At 42.4% G+C, this 19,995-nt stretch overlaps 1 protein-coding gene across 1 annotated transcript; it reads right to left on the bottom strand.

Moving 5' to 3' along the window:
* Nucleotides 1-795: 795 nt before the first annotated feature.
* DNASE1L3 (deoxyribonuclease 1L3) lies at nt 796-19,689 on the bottom strand. Its single transcript, XM_069736658.1, has 8 exons — nt 19,506-19,689; nt 17,070-17,158; nt 6,268-6,357; nt 6,009-6,121; nt 5,329-5,432; nt 2,863-3,020; nt 1,113-1,209; nt 796-1,009 (listed from the first exon to the last, which is right to left on the bottom strand). Exons 1-8 carry the CDS (start codon nt 19,635-19,637, stop codon nt 926-928), a joined length of 867 nt encoding a protein of 288 aa, XP_069592759.1. The 5' UTR covers nt 19,638-19,689; the 3' UTR covers nt 796-925.
* Nucleotides 19,690-19,995: the final 306 nt, after the last annotated feature.

Raw genomic sequence — 19,995 nt, 5'->3', positions numbered from 1 at the left:
CAGTTAGAATTGGATAGACCAGAAACTGATCAGAACCTCCAAGTTTTTGAGGAGTTTTGATTTTTTTGTGAGTTTTCACTCGTGCATCTAGTCTAATGAGATCAGGGTCAGAAAACATGCCAAAACAATTAGGGGGCACTCCTCCTGTAGCCCGGGACATCTACCCTTTTTTCGGGAACCCATTAAATCTTCTCGGAGAATTGGCATGTGTAAATGATAGATTGATAAGCTAATCAAAACTAAGTACAAAATATTACAGGTTTTTTTTTTCAGATTTTATGTATTGCTATACATAGACAGTAAATAGAGCAGTGGTCACCCATGCACACTGCCGTACCATTCTTTGAGACCTCCGTCTCATGATTATTGGGGGCCCAGTGATCATACCTTTATCATCTATCCTGTGGATTATTTTCATTTGATGCCTTACTTTAGTCCGTTCTTGGATAAAATATGTATTCAATGAAGACAGATTTTTTCCATTACTGAGATTGGAGATGACAGTTGGTGCTTTAAAAATTCTATGGAGGGAGGAGCTGGAGGCAGACACAGACTTTTTACTGCAATCATTTCCAGTTTTCCATAGAACTCTAGAAGCACCAATCGTCATCTACCTCAGCCATGGGAATATCTGTCTTCACACGTTTCACCCATAGATTAAGAATTTTGATAATGAAAGATTACTCCTGGAGGAGAAAGAAGTAGATTTTTCTAAAAAAGTTATTAGGAAAGAATACATTAAAAATACAGCTGCTCTTTAACTTAGTGAATCCCAGCTCGGAGTCTCATTGTGGTCACATTCATTAGGTGTTATTTCTTCACTTTATTTTTATGAGAATAAGTTTTCTTTAGTTTAGCAATTATTAATAACACTTATCAATAAAAGTATAAAAAATAAAATTGAGATATAGAAAATGATCCCTTTTCATCTTGTAGCCATGGACATCTTCTTTTTACGCATGTGGGTCAACTGGAATTCCACAGGGTAGTGGTCGCTTATTTCCAGAGCCTAGAAATATAAAAGAGGATCCATTTTGCATTTTGTGTGCATTGCATTAAAAAAAAAAAAAAATCTTTGATCAATGATGTCTGAATGATAGTGAACCACAAACCTCCGCTTCGGTCAGTCCGTAGGCCTTCATGAAATCAAACACGGTTGCAGAGCCTGGCACTACAGAGTTCACTAGCCTCTTGCCATAGAGGACGATCCTGCAATATGGAGTCAACAATTTGGTTATAAAGCATAAGATAAAAGCACAAGAGGATTCTCCTGTTACCTCTATCCTCCAACCTCCATCTTCTACCTCATCCCATCATGTTCCCTACTCATCATTTGTCAAGGTACTGTGAATAAACTACCTAAAAGTTTGGCCACTGCATCTTCCATCTTGGATCATCCACGTGCAGCTGGACCGGCAAGAGAGAGGCCAGGGATAGCAAGTAACCGATCTGCCATTGCTCGTACAGAGATCTGTGCTCACATCCCTAAGACACATCTCACCTACGTACATCGGTGGCAGAATATCCCCAAAGATGATTCTTTTCAGCTACACCTATGGACGCCATATTGGTGTGTGTTCCCACTGAGTCTTTTTTAGTTTTTTTTAGCAAAGACAGAGTGGAAACTCCATGTTTTAGAGGAGGATTTGGAGAGTTTGCGCTCATTTTTTTCCCAAGAAACCTCTGAAAAAGCCTCAATGTGAATGTAAGTTTACACATGTCGCATTTCACGCAGATCTCCTATGCATCAAAATTGTTATTCTGCAACTCCGATCACATGCATAGGAAAAAATTCCAGTACAGCAGCTAAAATAAAAAAAAAGTGTCATCTGAAAATGAAAATAAAGCTAATCCTCATCTATATTTATGGCAGAGGAAACTGCAACATAAATTTGAGAGTTACCCTTGGATTACTGACACAGAGAAAGGGGAGAGAGGTTTGCAGTCGTGGCCAATTATAATATCAGAGTTGTCCCACCGGAAGATTCTCTGATAGATTAAAAGGGTATTCTTAAGTTTTCTCTTGAGCAGCTCGTAGATCTGTGAGGGGCTGAATTCGAAGGCGTAAACTCATCTCCTGGAATATAACTACTGTGCACACTCGGCCAGGTACTGGTGGTCGAGCTCCTTGTAAACTAGCTGTACACTATGTAAGATAAAAGCTTTCACAGGAAAAGAATGACTGCAGTTAAAAATCATGTCAATTAGCAAACCTGCATATTTCCATGTTGCTTGGTAACTAAAGCAATTTAATAAAATGTGAATACCTCTTAAAGGCCAGAGAGCGTGGCTGTTATACTGTAGCCAAAAAGTGACGAAAAACTGCAGAAGCCATTGCTGTTTTTTTGCTTGTTAAACAATCACTTTATTTTGCAGGAGAAGAGCTGATTCACCGCATGGTTTTAAGGGTGTAACATCAAGTTGCCATTGTTTAACAAGTTTTTATGCAAGATGGACGCTCTATTAGCTCTTACCCATACGCTGGCCATACACATTAGATTAGTGTCAGCTGAACAATCTGTTTGGCCAACATCCACCTCTCCTGAGTCCCGTGTACACAGGAATGCTCGACTCGACTGAGTCCTCTTGTTTTCTATGAGAGAGCCACTGCCAAACCGCATCAAACAGGATCAGCCTTTTAAATACAATTGGCTGGATCCTTCTCTTGCACGACATTATCAGGGGAAGAGTTGGAAGGCCCCCATATACACTTGATGGTTGGTCGATCCCAACCAAATTGTTGTTTTGGCTCCCTTTTATGTTATAAGTAGAACATTCAATTAAATTATCAAAGGAAGCAACCCATCCCGTTGATATTTCTGCTAGGAGATGCCCTATGTACTATACAAGCCTCTGCATTACCTGTCGTAGGCACAGTTGGTGCTGCTCTTTACTGTCGTATCCACATTGTCCTCAATCAGCCAAGTAAACTCTTGGTTGGTTCTCAGGCGAATGTTCTTCCAGTACTTCTTGGGGACATAGCTACAGTCAGCGTTAAAGTCACCCATAAATAAAAAGTTCTGTGTAAACAAAGATATCAGGATATTAAGAGTCCGGAAACCCCACATTTTTAGACATCGGCACAGTTTAAATGACTACGAAAAGGAGAAAACATCCCTGAAAAAAAGAAAAAAAAAACACATTGGTCTTGATCCAGTGGCCTAAATCACTTTGAAAACTTGAAAGATTTTTGTGCAACAAGGAGCTGAGGAAATATGTTGCAACTTTTGGTGTGTTTTAGCAGAACTGGGGTGGAACGGGGCACTACATGATTAGCTATGGCATTCCTTATTATTATTATACATTTTTATAGCGCCATTTATTCAATGGCGCTTTACATGTGAATACGGGGCAAATATAGACAAATACATTAAACATGAGCAAAAAACAAGGCACACAGATACATAAGGAGGGAGGACCCTGCCCGCGAGGGCTCACAGTCTGCAGGGGAGGGATGAGGATACACTAGGAGAGGGTAGAGCTGGTCGTGCGGCGGTTCAGTAGGTTGAGGATCACTGCAAGTTGTAGGCTTGTCGGAAGAGGTGAGTCTTCAGGTTCTTTTTGAAGGTTTCTATGGTAGGCGAGAGTCTGATGTGTTGCGGTAGAGAGTTCCAGAGTATGTAGGAAGCACGGGAGAAGTCTTGGATGCGGTTGTGGGAAGAAGAGATGAGAGGGGAGTAGAGAAGGAGGTTTTGACAGGATCGGAGGTTGCCTGTAGGTAAGTACCGGGAGATCATGTCGCATATGTATGGAGGAGACAGGTTGTGGATGGCTTTGTATGTCATTGTGAGGGTTTTGAACTGGAGTCTCTTACTGACTGGAGTAAGATTTCTGTCATTGCGCACAGAGGTGCACACCACTGGTCAGACACTCTTGATTAATTAATGAATCAAGAGTGTCTAACAATAACATGAACAACACCGGTCTTCATGAATCGAGGTCGTTGTTTCCCAGCACTTGTTGATGTAGCAGGGATGGGATGGCAGAAAAGTGAGAAACCTGGAATGCTTCAGCCCTTTACTTCCTCCCTTCTTAGAGGGAAAAAGGCAATACGCCGAAACGTTGGAAATTTTTGTCTATTACTAATTTTTGATGGCTGTCTTTGAATAAATTTATCTTCATTGAGAACATAAAAGTGTGGACTTGTTGAGTGCCGGAGGTTACTTTTCTCTTATATTGTGCCTTTTTTCCTTCGAGCACCACATTTTCTGGAGAGTGCACCAATCCTGACCTATTTATCTATTGTTATGTAAAACAGTCCTAAAGCGGAGATGTACAGTCCATTAGGCTTCATTCACGGGGCCATATTATGATCAATAATGTGGAGTCCACAGATTGCAATAGGAACCTCTGACTTTATATGGCCAGTAGAGATTTATAAACAGAAATTTGTACTCAACTAACGTTCAGGTTTTATTATTTTTCATATTAACTAAATCAAACGTACAATTACAGATGGTTTTTAACTCAAGGGCAAATTTTCGGTTGCTTGGCAAATACTTATGGTGTGTAATGTGCACACTGTTAGGATTTGGCTCTGTTAGGCCTCTTTCACACTTCCGTCTTTTTCCTCCTGTCGAAATCCGTCGAGTTTTGAAAAAACAGGATCCTGCTAATTTTTCTGTTTTTTTCCCATAGACTTGTATTAGCGACAGATTGTGATGGATGGCCATCCGTTTCATCCGTCGTGCACTGGATCTGTCGAAAATAGCGGTCCCTCGTACGGAGAAAACGTTCAGAGGAACGTTTTTTCTGCACGTTGGAAAATCGGTCAGCGACGGATCCAGCGCTGTCCATCGTTGGCTATAATGGAAGCCTATGGACGCAGGATCCGTCGCTGACCTCCACACACAGGAATCCAGCGACGTATCCCGTTTTTTCATTCTGAGCATGCCCGGAAGGATTTTTTTATACCTGAAAATGCAGGCAGGAACTCCTTTGACGCATCCGTCATAACACTGGATGCGTTGCACACGTTTTCCACTATTTTCACAACATTCGTCGATACGTCACTTCACTGCATTATGACGCACCCCGAACGACGGAAGTGCGAAAGAAGACTCATCACGTGACCACATCTATGCAATTTACATGTTCTGACTAGCTTCTCATCTCCTTCTCTCTGTGCACTATGCAAATCGCATATATGTGGTCAAGTCACAACGTCCCCAAACCGGCTAGCAGTGCAAAATCCTAACAGTGTGCACGTTACACAATCAACATTGTCCACAAGCCTGAGAGTGGAAAACCCCTTTAATGTGACTTGCGGAGACAAATATAATGGTTATTATAACATTGTGTAATGACAGGATGTTGTCCCAGACAAACCTCAACTTTCCATTTCTGCCTGACGTCAAGATATACATCATAAAGTTCATCAATTTCACGGACGGCAGCCTCGGGTGTTGTGTGCTGAGGGATGATCACAAAATCTTTTGGGAGAAATACAGAATAAATGAATCGCATTAAAGATAAAAGGTTATAAATGCATCTGACCTACAACGTGACTCGCATGTCCATGGTTTATTGCACCAAGGGCGGATGCAGACAGAAGAGGGCCCCTGGGCAAGAACAGTCTAAGAAGGTGTCTGTGTGATGCTGGCTGCTTTGGAGTTGGAAGTGGGCCCCTTTTACCTTTTGGGCCCCAATTATTTATCTGCCCCTGGATTTCATGCTCCCATCATTTAGCATCCAGTGTGCACACTTCAAGTCCAGCCGTATAAAGCAGACAGACAGCGGACCGCATCTCTCGGACTGGCCGGCGGCTCTACCTACCCAAGCATGACAGCTTTGTGGATTTCTATGCACCTGTTAAGCTCAGGTGAGGATAGCCGTGGCCAGTCCGTGCACTGTGATCCGATCTCAGTCCAATTTATATGGTCGCCTGATTGCGCCATTATTTTAGATTGGAACGTACCGTAATATGTCGGCATGAGATACAAGAATAATACTGATATTTCCATGAAGGGTTCACTCTTCATACCTGTTATAGCCATGACGGATCTTACCATTTTTATAGGTTTTGAACCAGACAACAAAAGGTTCTCTAGAAAAGGCGTCGATATCTCCAATCTGATGGTCATGATACTGATAAAAGTCTTTCACCATGACCAGATGCTTCCTGCAATGGACATAATATTTTGGAAATGTTATCAAAGCTGTAATATTAGTTTCAGCAGATGCAGCTTTTTGTGCCTTACTGAAGTCATGTCCACTAGTCACAAAGTATCGACAAGATGGCGGCCATAACGTCCATAACCCGCTTACCTATAAATAAAGGCATACTGCTCTTTGTAGGTCTTGCGTCCGAGTCTCTGGCTAATGATTAAGCTAAATTCATCTTCCATCTCCGGCTGGCTGCAAGGAAATAGAAAAATCTGTACTTTCCTGAGATCAAGTCTATGATAAAGTCTCCATTACCCCTATGATTCCTTGGGGCCTTGGCTGAGCACTGTTATGTCGCCAGTACGATGCCTATATGGCTTACCACCCAGCGTACTACTCAAGTCCGCCAGCCACACCCTGCACTGATGAGGAGTAAACAGCTGTGTGTAGAAGGATGTCTGAATTGGTTAATATCTCTATTTCATGGCATTCTAAAGGGTCGGACATTGACTTAAGGGGTAGCTACCTCCGGCAGTGGCAACACTGAGATCATTTTCAATCTTTCCAGGAGAGAGACCATTTTTCTTTTATTCCCATAGGACCATGCCATTAAGACTCCATATTAAACTGTGCAGCTTAAAGGGACTGTCCTGGACGACTTGCCTTGTCCTAGTGAATACTTTCTCCTGAGCTACTGAGGAGTTTCCTGAAATGATGTTAGAAGGTCATTTTGTGCCATGGTTGAAATTCAGTGGAAACGGGGTGTTTGTTATTAAGTTAATTTTCATGGCAAGGGATATCTTTGCACTTGTTTGCAATCCATCTGATCACTCTCCATAACAATCTACAGTTAATACAAATTGCCTCTCTATAAGAAAAGCAGCAAACTTTGTGAAAGCCAAAATTTGTGTCATTCTCAAAACTTATGGCCACGACTGCACATTTTTTATGGAAAGAAAAAAACATTAGAAATAAATTGTTAGGTGTGATCCTGTAAAGGTATGACTGATGGAGCTGTAGGAACATGATTCACATATGGGCATACTGTTCTGTCTCCGCCATCTAATATTGTTACCCTGATTATTTGCTTGCATAATTGCAGTTTCCTCAGTATACAGTATTGATATATTCATGCCTTTATTCATCTGTGATGCTTTGGCTCCCTCTAGCGGCCAGAGTTATGTTGGCAGTTCAATCTTGTTTTTGTATTATCCATGTCTGAGTCTCCTCCTCCTTTGCAATGCATTATGGTAGCTCAGCCTCCATTTCCCTCCATTTTTCCTTTCACTTTCTTCAGTCTGCCTTCAAGGAAAGACGCTTCACTTCATCCCCCTTGCGATTGCATTGCCGGTATGTCTTTATGCTTCCTATAGATATTTCTGCTCCATATTAGCCTAGCCTAGCCAGTTGTACTCTCAGTTCAGTTTCTAGCCTTCTAAATGTTATGCATAATGTATATCATGTGTATTAGACATACTGATAGGAAATTTAGATTGTGAGCCCCATCTGGGACAGCGATAATAATGTGTGCAAACTGTAAAGCGCTGCGGAATATGTTAGCGCTATATAAAAATAAAGATTATTATTATTATTATTATTATGTATCTGTTCTATACCATGCACTGATACTATGTATATCATTGTTCACAGTTTCACCGCATCAATATACCACTACGTTTAATAAAGCACAGACTCAACCACAGTCTCCTTATTGGACCCCGGTATAGCGGTTTAGCTGACTGTATAGCTACGTATGAGCCTGCCTCAGCTAGTGAGGACAGAACAGTGAAACGGCAGCCATCCAACTAGTGGGATTCAAGTCACCAGCTACTCAGAGACTAAATACAGCTACAGCAATCTCTGCACAGCCAAGCACTTTTCCAAGACACCATGTCTCACAAATCGCATAGGACAAGATCTGTTACTTCCGTCTCCTCAAAGACAACATCCATCAGCAGCGCTGTCGCCATTGCCCGCGCAAATGCTGAAGCTGCCAAAATACGAGCGAGCTTTGCTGACCAAGAGATGCAACTTAAATTAGAAAAAGCACGCATAGATGAAGAGAGAGCCGCTCAAGAGAGAAGGTCGCGCTTAGAGAGAGCCGATCAAAAGAGAAGGTCGCAGTTAGAGAAGGCACGTGTGGATGCCGCCTTAGAAAGCCTAGCAGCAAAAAGGGAAGCTGCTGCAGCCCTCGCCGAAGCAGAATCGCTAGAAGCCGCGCAAAATCCCAAGCTGCATAGCCAAAGCAGTACGTCGAGTCTAGAGTTTCCACTGCAAGACTCACCACAACACACATCTCAGTATGTTAATGACCTTCCTGATCCAAACTATAACCCTGAACCAGTACCAAAACCAGAATACGACACCTCCAGCGAAGTGAGCGAGAGTCGTCACGAGGCTCAGGACAGAAACAAACTCGAAAATGTGAGGCAAAACAACTCTGCTAATGACTACCTTGCCCCTCATCAGGTAACCAACGTGGATCACCCTGCTGACGCACCGTACATCAGGCCGAAGCAATACGACACCGGCTGGCGCCACCATGAGGACACTAACAGGTATGAACGCACCTCACATCATTATCAGGGCGACCCATCACCAGTATACTCTGCTAACAACCGGTTCACGACAGAATTTGCCAAGTTCTTCACACGACGTGAACTGGTTGCCAAGGGACTCATGAAATTCACTGACCGAGCTGAAGGTTACAGAGCTTGGAAAGCTTCCTTCCAAAATGTCATTAGAGACTTGGGGCTACAACACAGGGAAGAGATAGACCTGTTAGTCAAATACCTGGGAGAAGAGTCAGTCAAACACGCAGTAAGGATCAGAGACATTAATATAAACCGCCCTGAGACTGGCCTCAAAGAGATCTGGAAAAGGCTGGATGAGTGTTACGGCTCAGCAGAAGTAATAGAAAGAGCCTTGTTCAAAAGAATCGATGACTTTCCTAAAATATCTAACAAAGGTCTCCAGAAACTTAGAGAGCTAAGCGACTTGCTAAAGGAAGTCCAAGTTGCCAAATACGAGGACGACCTACAGGGACTTGCATTTCTCGACACAGCCAGAGGTGTTAACCCTATAGTCCAGAAGTTGCCCTACAATCTACAGGAGAGGTGGCTCACACATGGTTCCACGTACAAATACAAACACAGCGTTCCATTCCCTCCCTTCTCCGTTTTTGTAGACTTCATACACCAACAAGCAAGAATTAGAAACGATCCCAGCTTTGACTTTGCAATACCATATGCCACACCATCACCACCTGCAAATCCACGCAGAACATCTGTGGCAGTACACAAGACTTATGTTTCTTCTCCAGGTTCTAATTACAGGTCTGCTGGCTGCTCCCAATCAGAGACAAAGGTGCAGGACCCTGACAAGCAGTGCCCACTTCATCAGAAGCCTCATCCTCTCCTGAAATGCAGAGCCTTCAGAGGAAAATCTATGCCAGATCGCAGAAGCTTCCTGAAAGAAAACGGTATCTGCTACAAGTGCTGCTCGTCCACAGCTCATCTCGCCAAGGATTGCAAGGTCAGTGTAAAATGCACAGAATGTGGCACCACAGATCATAACACCGCTCTACACCCTGGCCCAGCTCCATGGAGTACACAAAACACGCCAGCTGACAGTGAGCATGGCGGGGAGGAAAGGAACACTGATACAGCTACGCCAGAGATCACTTCACAATGCACCGAGGTCTGCAAAGGGACAATAGACAGTAGGTCCTGTTCAAAAATATATGAATTCAGCAGGAAAAAAGAAAGAAACCAGAACGTATCGTTCCTAATCACGTCTGACCACTTTTAACTAACAACCCAGCATAGCCAGCCACTAGACTCTAAAACTTAACATTTAATATGTATACCTCTAAAATTATGTGTACTTTAAAAACAATTTGGTGCTCATGTTTAAACGTGCACTAGACAAGAAAAATGGCATGATCTCACCCAATTGCTGTCTCTCTTCTTGTTGTAGATTCTTGTGCTTATTGAGAGCACGGCATGGGATGGAGACCAATAGACCTTTTCCAATGGGGGGGAGAAGAAAAGAAAAAAAAAAAAAAAAAAAAAAAAAAATATAGGTAGGTGGGGGGGAAGGGTTTAAAGCTATCTTCCCTGTCGTGCCCCGTGTATAAGACTCCCGCCCTAACAAGGGCAGTCCCCAAGTTTGAGCCTACTTAATGAAGCCCTTTGGTTAGTATAACCACCCTGGATGATATGTCCTCTTTCTCTTCCCAACGCGTTTCCCTCCCCGTTACGGGGGTTCATCAGGGGAATAAAATGTCCAGGTTAAATGTCCAGGTTAATGGAGGTATTCTGCAGTGGCAGACATAACCTCATTCAGCGGCGTCCTCCATGTGAGGATAAGGCAGTCCCTCACATGGAGGACGCCGCTATATTTTTTTTTTTTTTTTTTCTTTTCTTCTCCCCCCCATTGGAAAAGGTCTATTGGTCTCCATCCCATGCCGTGCTCTCAATAAGCACAAGAATCTACAACAAGAAGAGAGACAGCAATTGGGTGAGATCATGCCATTTTTCTTGTCTAGTGCACGTTTAAACATGAGCACCAAATTGTTTTTAAAGTACACATAATTTTAGAGGTATACATATTAAATGTTAAGTTTTAGAGTCTAGTGGCTGGCTATGCTGGGTTGTTTGCCTGTTCAAAAATATGCCTCGTCAAAGTATACCCGAAGGGCCATAGAGACCAAGCTGTAAGACTGTATGCTATCTTAGATGACCAAAGTAATCGATCCTTGGCTAGATCAACGTTTTTTGACCTATTCAACATCAAAGGGCCAAGCACTCCCTACTCCTTAAAGACGTGTGCAGGTACTGTGACAACAGCAGGCAGGAAAGCTACTGACTACCAGATCGAGTCTTTAGACGGACAATTCTGCCTACCACTACCTACGATCATCGAATGTAACCAGATCCCAGACAACAGATCTGAAATCCCTACGCCAGATGTAGCAATCCATCACGCTCACTTAAAACAAATAGCACACCTCATACCGGAACTCGACCATCAGGCCCAGATAATTCTGCTGTTGGGGAGAGATATCCTACAGGTTCATAAAGTGAGACGTCATATCAATGGACTTCACAATGCTCCCTATGCCCAAAGGCTAGACCTAGGATGGGTCATAATTGGCAACGTATGCTTGGGACGCATGCACGCCCCATCTTCTGTGACAAGCATGCTGACAAATACATTGGAGAAAGGACGTCCATCTCTGTTTCAACCTTGTAACAATGAGTTCCATGTCAGGGAACTGCCACACAGCATCCAACTACCTGATCATTTAATAGACTTTACTCACGACAGCAGTATAGTGTCGGGAAGCTATGAGGATCAGTTAGGGGGCACAGTCTTCCAGAGAACTAAGCAGGACAACCAAGTGGCAATGTCGGTAGAGGACAAGTTGTTCTTAGAGGTAATGGACAAGGGACTCGTTAAAGATGAGACCAACAGCTGGGTCGCACCTCTTCCCTTCAAAACCCACAGACCACGTCTACCGAACAACAGAAATCAGGCATTACAACGTTTCTCCTCTCTCATTCATAATCTGCAAAAGAAACCAGAGATGAAAGATCACTTTTTCTCCTTCATGTCAAAGATTTTTGAAAACCGTCACGCAGAACTAGCTCCCACTCTCAAAGACTCTGAAGAATGCTGGTTCCTACACATGTTCGGAGTATACCACCCTAAGAAACCAGGCCAGATCAGAGTCGTGTTTGATTCCAGTGCTAAATTTAATGATGTCTCCCTGAATGACGTTCTGCTGACAGGACCAGACCTCAATAACAAACTGCTGGGTGTACTTATGCACTTCCGTAAGGATTCCATTGCCTTCATCGCTGACATCCAGCAAATGTTCCATTGTTTCCTTGTGAGAGAGAGAGACAGGAACTTCCTAAGATTCTTCTGGTACAGAGACAATGATCCTACTAAAGAAGTCACAGAGTATCGCATGAGAGTGCACATCTTTGGCAACAGTCCTTCACCTGCAGTCGCCATTTACGGACTCAAAAGGTCAGCTCAGGAAGGAGAACCAGAATACGGAGCAGATGTCAGACAATTCATAGAAAAGGACTTTTATGTCGACGACTGTCTAAAAGCCATGCCTTCAAATGAGACTGCCATCAGTCTTCTCAGGAGAGCTCAGGACATGCTTGCCTGCTCGAACCTTAGGCTTCATAAAATAGCCTCAAACAGCCAAGAACTCATGGAAGCGTTCCCTTCTCAAGACCTATGTAATGGTCTCAGAGACCTGGACCTGGGGTCAGACCCCGCACCAATGCAACGCAGCCTCGGGCTTCTCTGGAATCTACAATCAGACACTTTCACCTTTCAGGTCAGCCAGGAAGAAAGGCCTTTCACACGTAGAGGCGTCCTGTCTACCATCAACAGTCTGTACGACCCCATGGGTTTCGCAGCTCCTGTTACTATACAAGGCAAGGCCCTACTAAGAGACTTAACTAGGGAAACATCTGACTGGGATGCACCTCTGCCACCTGATAAGAGGATCCAGTGGGAAGAGTGGAAGAACTCGTTAGCGGCACTCTCCAACTTGCATATGCCAAGACCATACACCCCTGTGCCATCTACTGAGATACAGAGCCAAAGACTGTACGTATTTGCAGATGCTTCTGTCAAAGCAATTGCCGCTGTTGCCTACCTCAAAACTGTAGACTCTAAATGTCAGTGCCACATTGGTTTCGTCATGGGAAAGGCCAAGCTAGCACCACAACCAGAGCACACTATACCCAGGTTAGAGCTTTGTGCCGCAGTCTTAGCCGTTGAGTTAGCGGAGTTCATCGCATCCGAAATGGATATCGACCTGACACAGGCCAAGTTCTACTCAGACAGCAAAGTAGTCCTGGGATATAGCCACAACGAAACCAGGCGATTCTACATTTATGTCAATAACAGAGTGTTACGAATCAGGAGATCAGTTCACCCAAAGCAGTGGCATTACATACCCACAGACCAGAATCCCGCAGATCATGCAACTAGAGCAGTTGACGCAAGTCGACTAGGAAGCACAACATGGCTCTCTGGACCAAAACTCTTGTACATTGAGGAATGTTTTCCAGACACCTTCGAACTAGTAGGAGAGGACTCAGATGCTGAAATCCGCCCTCAGGTGTCTACACTACATACAATGACCTCTGTTATCCAGCTTGGATCTTGCAGGTTCGACAGATTCTCAAGTTGGAAGTCACTTACTCGAGCCATTACCTGCCTGACTCATATAGCTCGCTCATTCAGGACCACCAGAACTCGTGACATGGAAAAATGTAAAGGAGCAGCGAGGCTCACCTACGAAAGCCTAATCACCTTCATGGCTGAAGCTGCAGCTATAATCAATGCAAGACCTCTGGTTCCAGTTCCTAACAACCCTGAGGAGCCCTTGTTATTGACTTCATCTACTTTACTTACCCAGAAAACGGGACTGTCCAGTACCCCTCCAGGAGGATTCGACGCGAAGGACCTCTACAAGCGCCAATGGAGACAGGTACAAAGTCTTGCAAATACTTTCTGGGACAGGTGGCGCAAACAATATTTGTCTACCCTGCAGCCACGGACGAAGTGGCAATCTACTAAACCTAATCTGAACATAGGTGACCTTGTTCTTGTGAAAGACTGTCAGATTCATCGGAACCAGTGGCCACTTGGCCTAGTTACCGCAACGTTCCCGAGCAAGGACGGCAACGTCCACAAAGTTGAGCTAAGGATGACAAAAGGGAATGAACCTAAGACATTTTCCAGACCGGTATCTGAACTGGTCCTATTGTTGCCTTCGGAAGAAAGGAGTAGTGACATCCGTTGATGCCAGACGGGGAGTGTTCTGTCTCCGCCATCTAATATTGTTACCCTGATTATTTGCTTGCATAATTGCAGTTTCCTCAGTATACAGTATTGATATATTCATGCCTTTATTCATCTGTGATGCTTTGGCTCCCTCTAGCGGCCAGAGTTATGTTGGCAGTTCAATCTTGTTTTTGTATTATCCATGTCTGATTCTCCTCCTCCTTTGCAATGCATTATGGTAGCTCAGCCTCCATTTCCCTCCATTTTTCCTTTCACTTTCTTCAGTCTGCCTTCAAGGAAAGACGCTTCACTTCATCCCCCTTGCGATTGCATTGCCGGTATGTCTTTATGCTTCCTATAGATATTTCTGCTCCATATTAGCCTAGCCTAGCCAGTTGTACTCTCAGTTCAGTTTCTAGCCTTCTAAATGTTATGCATAATGTATATCATGTGTATTATGTATCTGTTCTATACCATGCACTGATACTATGTATATCATTGTTCACAGTTTCACCGCATCAATATACCACTACGTTTAATAAAGCACAGACTCAACCACAGTCTCCTTATTGGACCCCGGTATAGCGGTTTAGCTGACTGTATAGCTACGTATGAGCCTGCCTCAGCTAGTGAGGACAGAATACATACAGTACACTGCAACTTTAATACCAATGCCTCATGAGTCATAACCGAATTTTCACCACATATCTACAGCTAAGGATTGCATATATGTATGTATTGTTTTTACACTGCCGATTCTGTAGCTACAAGGAGACTTTTTTGCACATGTGATGCCTCTAAAAACAATATGTATACTATAATTGTGATTAGGTTAGGGTTAGGGTTAAATTAGGGTTAGGGTTAGGATTAGGATAGGGCCAAGATCTATACCATATTATTTATACTGCATAGCAATTCTGCTTGCAACAAAGATATTTTAGGGTTAGACTGTTCTGTTTGGATGTGCAGGAGTGTTCAGGTACTTTCATACTGGCATTAAGTGTTACATTTTGCTTTTCCAATATCGGAACAGAAAACTGGAACTTCCCCAAAAACAAAAAAAAATCATCCATCCTATTCAAAGGGTCGCATGGGCTGAGGTCTGCTGCAGCAAACCCAAACAGCAGTGAAACAGGATCATGTGTGTTACTGCTTCCTTACACATCTTCCTCCGTGGCCACTGTTAGATAACAATACACACATACAATTCGGAAAACCACAGAATGAGTCACTATGGTTTACAAAAATACATGTTAGCTTACTGGAAAAAATGATCAACGTTGTGTACATTTGGTAGCAGATACACGACTTAGCAGAGGTCCAGACATTGCGTTTGCATCTGTTACATGAAACAGAGCCGATTTCACATGAGCCAATTGTTTTGAAGGATCTTGGTCCAACAGCCCTGGGCGCTGGACAGGAACTCTGTGAACCAACTCCTACCAGCCCATAAACACCGCCGCCCCCTTTTTGATTAGTATGTACCTCACCATGTCATTGTTGACCTCGATTCAAGACATCTAATCAAAAGAGGCACCGGGATACCGCGAGTTAGTAGCCGGTTCACCGGGCTCCCGAAAATTGACGTGGCCACTGGACCAGGGTCCTGCAAACCCAATTCGCTAATCTCTACTCTTAAAACTTCAAGGATTTTGTCAGCGTAGAAAACTGTCCATGTGCAGACCATTGGTCTTTGTGTTGTCTATGTGCGGTCTATTTTGTACATGGATTGAACCCAGCCTAAATGTTTTTGAGATGGGAAGAGGCCAAGAAAAAACCTCATCAATCATCTTGAAGGGGTACAATCAGCCTAGATATTTATGGACCATTAAGATATGATCTAATTGTTGAGAAGTCCCATGTTTACTTGCTCACAACGGCCTTTTTAGAAGTAGCCTAGCAATTCTGCAGCCACCTCTCCTTTTATTCCAAAATCTGGAATTCAAGCCCACTTTGAATTAACTAAGAGATGTTATGCATCATCATATATTTCCAGCATACCCTATAAATGCTCTAGATGGAAATACTCTTTAAAACCTAAGTGGGGTCATCTCGTTTTAAAGAGTAGCTTTAGCCAACTAGGCGTATACCACAGAGCTTCTTTGTGGGACTTTGCTTTTTTTCTGTGATATATGCCCAGTTGGTTGAAGGAAAATTTGCACCTATATTACCAGGGGTATAACTTTGGAAAAGAGGGGCACGGAAAAAAAAAACTGTTCCATGAGCAGCAGAGCAACGGCAATTGGAGAAGGTACTCCATTTTAATAAAAAATCCAGTGAAAGGTCCTATTTAGGGTTTAGTGGGGTCATTTGAAGGTCTTGTCTGGGAAAATCTCTTCAACTCAGGAACATTTTTCGAGAACAGAGAAAAGGGGGAACAGAAGTAATCATTAGGTTCTAATTACATCCAATTGATAGAACTTCACTAAAGAGACAAGTCGGACATAGATATCCTTCTTTTTTATGATCTGCGATTCATTAAATCATTCCAAATGAATTCGAAAAGGAAGCTGGTTTACCCCCCCCAAAAAAAAACACTTTAAAACCGAATACTGATATGTCAAGTGTGAAAAGGACATTAAGGAAAGAGAGATCAAATTATGTAGATAAACAGGAAAAGTGAGTTTTTGCAGTTCTTCTCCTTATGTTACCAACAAACCAATGAATATCTATGGAAGGAGCACTACAGACAAAATTAGGACTGCAAGACTTGACTGTACGTTGACAATCCTTCCTGCAAGGTGATAATAAATGAGAGAACTAATACCCTATTCTACATTGTTTATCTATGCGATCTATGGATCTCGAAGACTCTGGTTTGGCAAAATATTCCAAATCAGATGACAATGCCCGTTCAAGGATCGTACATTGACTTATAGGGTAACTACCAATACTAAGTGGCGCTAGATAGATCACTTATTCTACTTGGTAAAAAAGTCACTTTTCAATAAAGTATTTTGGTTAAAATAAATTTAATTCACTGTTGACCTATTTTGTTTCCTTCATATCAGTGCTGAAGACGTTTTTAAGCAGCTTTTTCAGCACCACAACTTGCGCCACTCCATATTGAGCTTCTTGTAGGTTTTGCTGAAATGTGAAGAACCCAAAATATGGGGACTCACCAACTCTACATATAAACTTACCTGTTCAGTTTTGCCATTAGTGAGTTAATCACTTTGTCCGTGCTATCTTTGATCTCCATCAATAGCATTATGTCACAGCGAGAAACAACCTGATGATAAGAAACGTCAGAATAAACATTAATAACAGCACCGAGTCTTCACAAAATATCATTTTTATAACAGACAAACCCTTTACGTAAGTCATGACAATTTTGATCACCTCTTTAAATCTTCTTCATTGATCATTTTGAGAAACGTGGGCCTCTTATTTCATGTTTTATCCATTTGTTATTGCTTTTGAGATACATAAAAAGGACACAAACATTCATTCAAATAACAAGGCCATCGGTGCGTAACTTACGAGCACCTGAAATTGCTATAGCTCCAAGAAATTCCGATTTATCACTTCAACATCATTATATTCATCCATGGTCAAGGCATTAAAGGGAGTGAGTCAACTGAAAATGACCAGTTTGTGTTAAATGTATTTTTTTAAAAATGTTTGCAATGGTTTTTTTTTCTATATCATGATCTTTATTAAAACCCAAGGTTAGTAATCTTGGAATTTTCACACTGGCCACTGACGCTATTTTAGATATGTACTTCCTGTCCTGACGAAGATCAGCGAAACGCGCGTTGAGGCGGCAGGTTGGGGTCTCAGGTCTCTCACCACATGTAGGTAATCTCGCTCATATAATCTAACCTTTGCACTACATATGCACTTTAGCTTGTAAACGCCTCTTGCACTTTGCATTTTCCTCTGCACTTTGCAACTGATTATACTGTATGTATACTCTAAACAGCTACATGTGGAATGCTGATAGCATTGGTATATACTATTTCCTTATGTATATGTAGTCTTACATTGGTGTATGGTACTTATGAGCCTTGATTTATTATACATTAGATTTGGTTTTGAATAGTGAGCTCATACTTCTATTACATAATAGTGCCATACAGTGTTCAATTTTTACCATTTTTCATGTGGTGGATGTGTACCTTCCTGTCCTGCTTGGTTAGCTTTACTCTGCTATGGATTACCAGATTTTAAATATTTAATAAAAAATGTATTTTCCTTAATATACTTTTTTTGGGTCTCTGTATACTTAGAGTTTCCTTTTGTTGTGCTATTTTAGATATGCACTTCCTGTCCTTTCGAGAAGAGTTTTCAGCAGACTCATTATCATCAGAGGAAGGAATAAAAGAACACAATTTTTTAGCTCCCACGAAACAACTAGCGGATAGGTGGCAGCCTACGGGTAAATTTGGGGTACTAATTTGCTGGCCCACTACCAGCAATCACACCTATTTTTGTCATACATGCCAACTTTTAATGGCAAGAATCGCAGCAGTTATAGCTAATGCCCCCTTTCTGAAGGCACGCTCCTCTTCTATGTCTATTACTCCCAATCCTCAGATCAGGGAATAAAGAACCCCCCCAAAATAACAGTTTTCGAAGAGGCAAATTTGTCATGGCCAGGAAAATTTGCTGACTTTTTGGGGAGTCCAGGAGGTCTCCCATTATTCTGGGAGCCTCATACATTCCACCAGAGCTGGCAAGTATGATACATATGTGACATCTATAGTACTGTGATATTCTTATGCAACCGAGGAGCCACTGTGTCCCATGAGAAATTAGAGCGCCGCTGCAACATTGCAGCCCCTATAGTCACACCCGCACTGCATCTCTGTTGAGAAAAGAGATTTAGTGGAAAATCCGGATTATCCAGATTGCTGACAATATTCCAAACCTAAGCAGATGAAAGTACAAATACACAGACCAGGACTCCGACTAACAGAACGTGGCAAGAGACTTACACTCTTTCTCCAATATTCTGTCTAAACTTCATCCCCTCAATACATCAGTCACTTCTCATATATAAACATTACATTTGGGTGCGTCTCCCTGTCCTTTACAAGCTCAGAATTAACCCATGATACCATGAATGCCCATCCCCTGCCATGATGTAACCACCACCACTGATACTACACTGCACAACTACATGACTGTGCAAAATAGGGAATAAGTGGAAAATAAATTACGGCATTGAAAATTGCTTAACAAGTACAAAATATTATTTTCTGCCCAGATTTGGGTTGGTACCAGTTGTGCAAAAATATCTGCAGAAAGTCTGCAAAGAGAAATATATTAGAGGTCATAACATTGCTCATCATTAGGGCGGGTGCAGAGGACTGTATTTTTGTTCCAAATGCAATCTGGCAAAACATTGGATCGTACTCGGACCAATGTTATGCTATGGGGCACAAGTGCGTTTTTTTTTCCTCGGAAAAAGAAATAAAAATTGCAGCCTGTCCGAGTTTGATCGGATATTTGGATCGCACTCAGACATGCAACTCAATGAGTCTATAGAAACCATCTATGTAAATTTCATGATGGTTCGTTATACAATAATCCTACTCTTCAATACCCATAGCGTCCAGATCAGGAGGACTCACCTTCACGATGACATTCATCACTTCTGGCTTGGCACTTTTTACCTCTCCGAAAGACTGGATGTTAAAAGAACAAATTCGAAAGGCGACAGCATCATCGAAGCAGAGGGTGAACAGCAGAGCAACAAACTTCATGGTTCAGGATAAGACAAGTCGTGTGTACAGCTCCCCGTCCCTACTAAACTGTGGTGTGAATAGGAACTACAAGTTCCTCAACTTTCACTCATTTCAAAAGTCACTTGTTTTGTTTGGCCGTTCCCTCTGTCCCCATCAGTGCGCTAAGATCTCATATTTGTACGGAGAGATTTATTAAGTGATGAGTCTGGAATATATCATCCTAAATACGGAGAAAGTTATTAAAATTAATTGGCCCCAATATAATGCAGGATTGTGTAAGAGACGTGTGTCTCCACGACGGAAAGCTTATAAAAGAGCAATGTGAGGAAAATAGGGGAGATTTAATAAGAAAAATGGGCCACAATTCAGGCTCACC

This window comes from Ranitomeya imitator, chromosome 8, assembly GCF_032444005.1.
Source record: "Ranitomeya imitator isolate aRanImi1 chromosome 8, aRanImi1.pri, whole genome shotgun sequence".
Taxonomy (NCBI): Eukaryota; Metazoa; Chordata; class Amphibia; order Anura; family Dendrobatidae; genus Ranitomeya; species Ranitomeya imitator.
The sequence above is the reverse complement of the archived record's forward strand: the minus strand, read 5'-3'. Positions and strand labels throughout refer to the sequence as shown.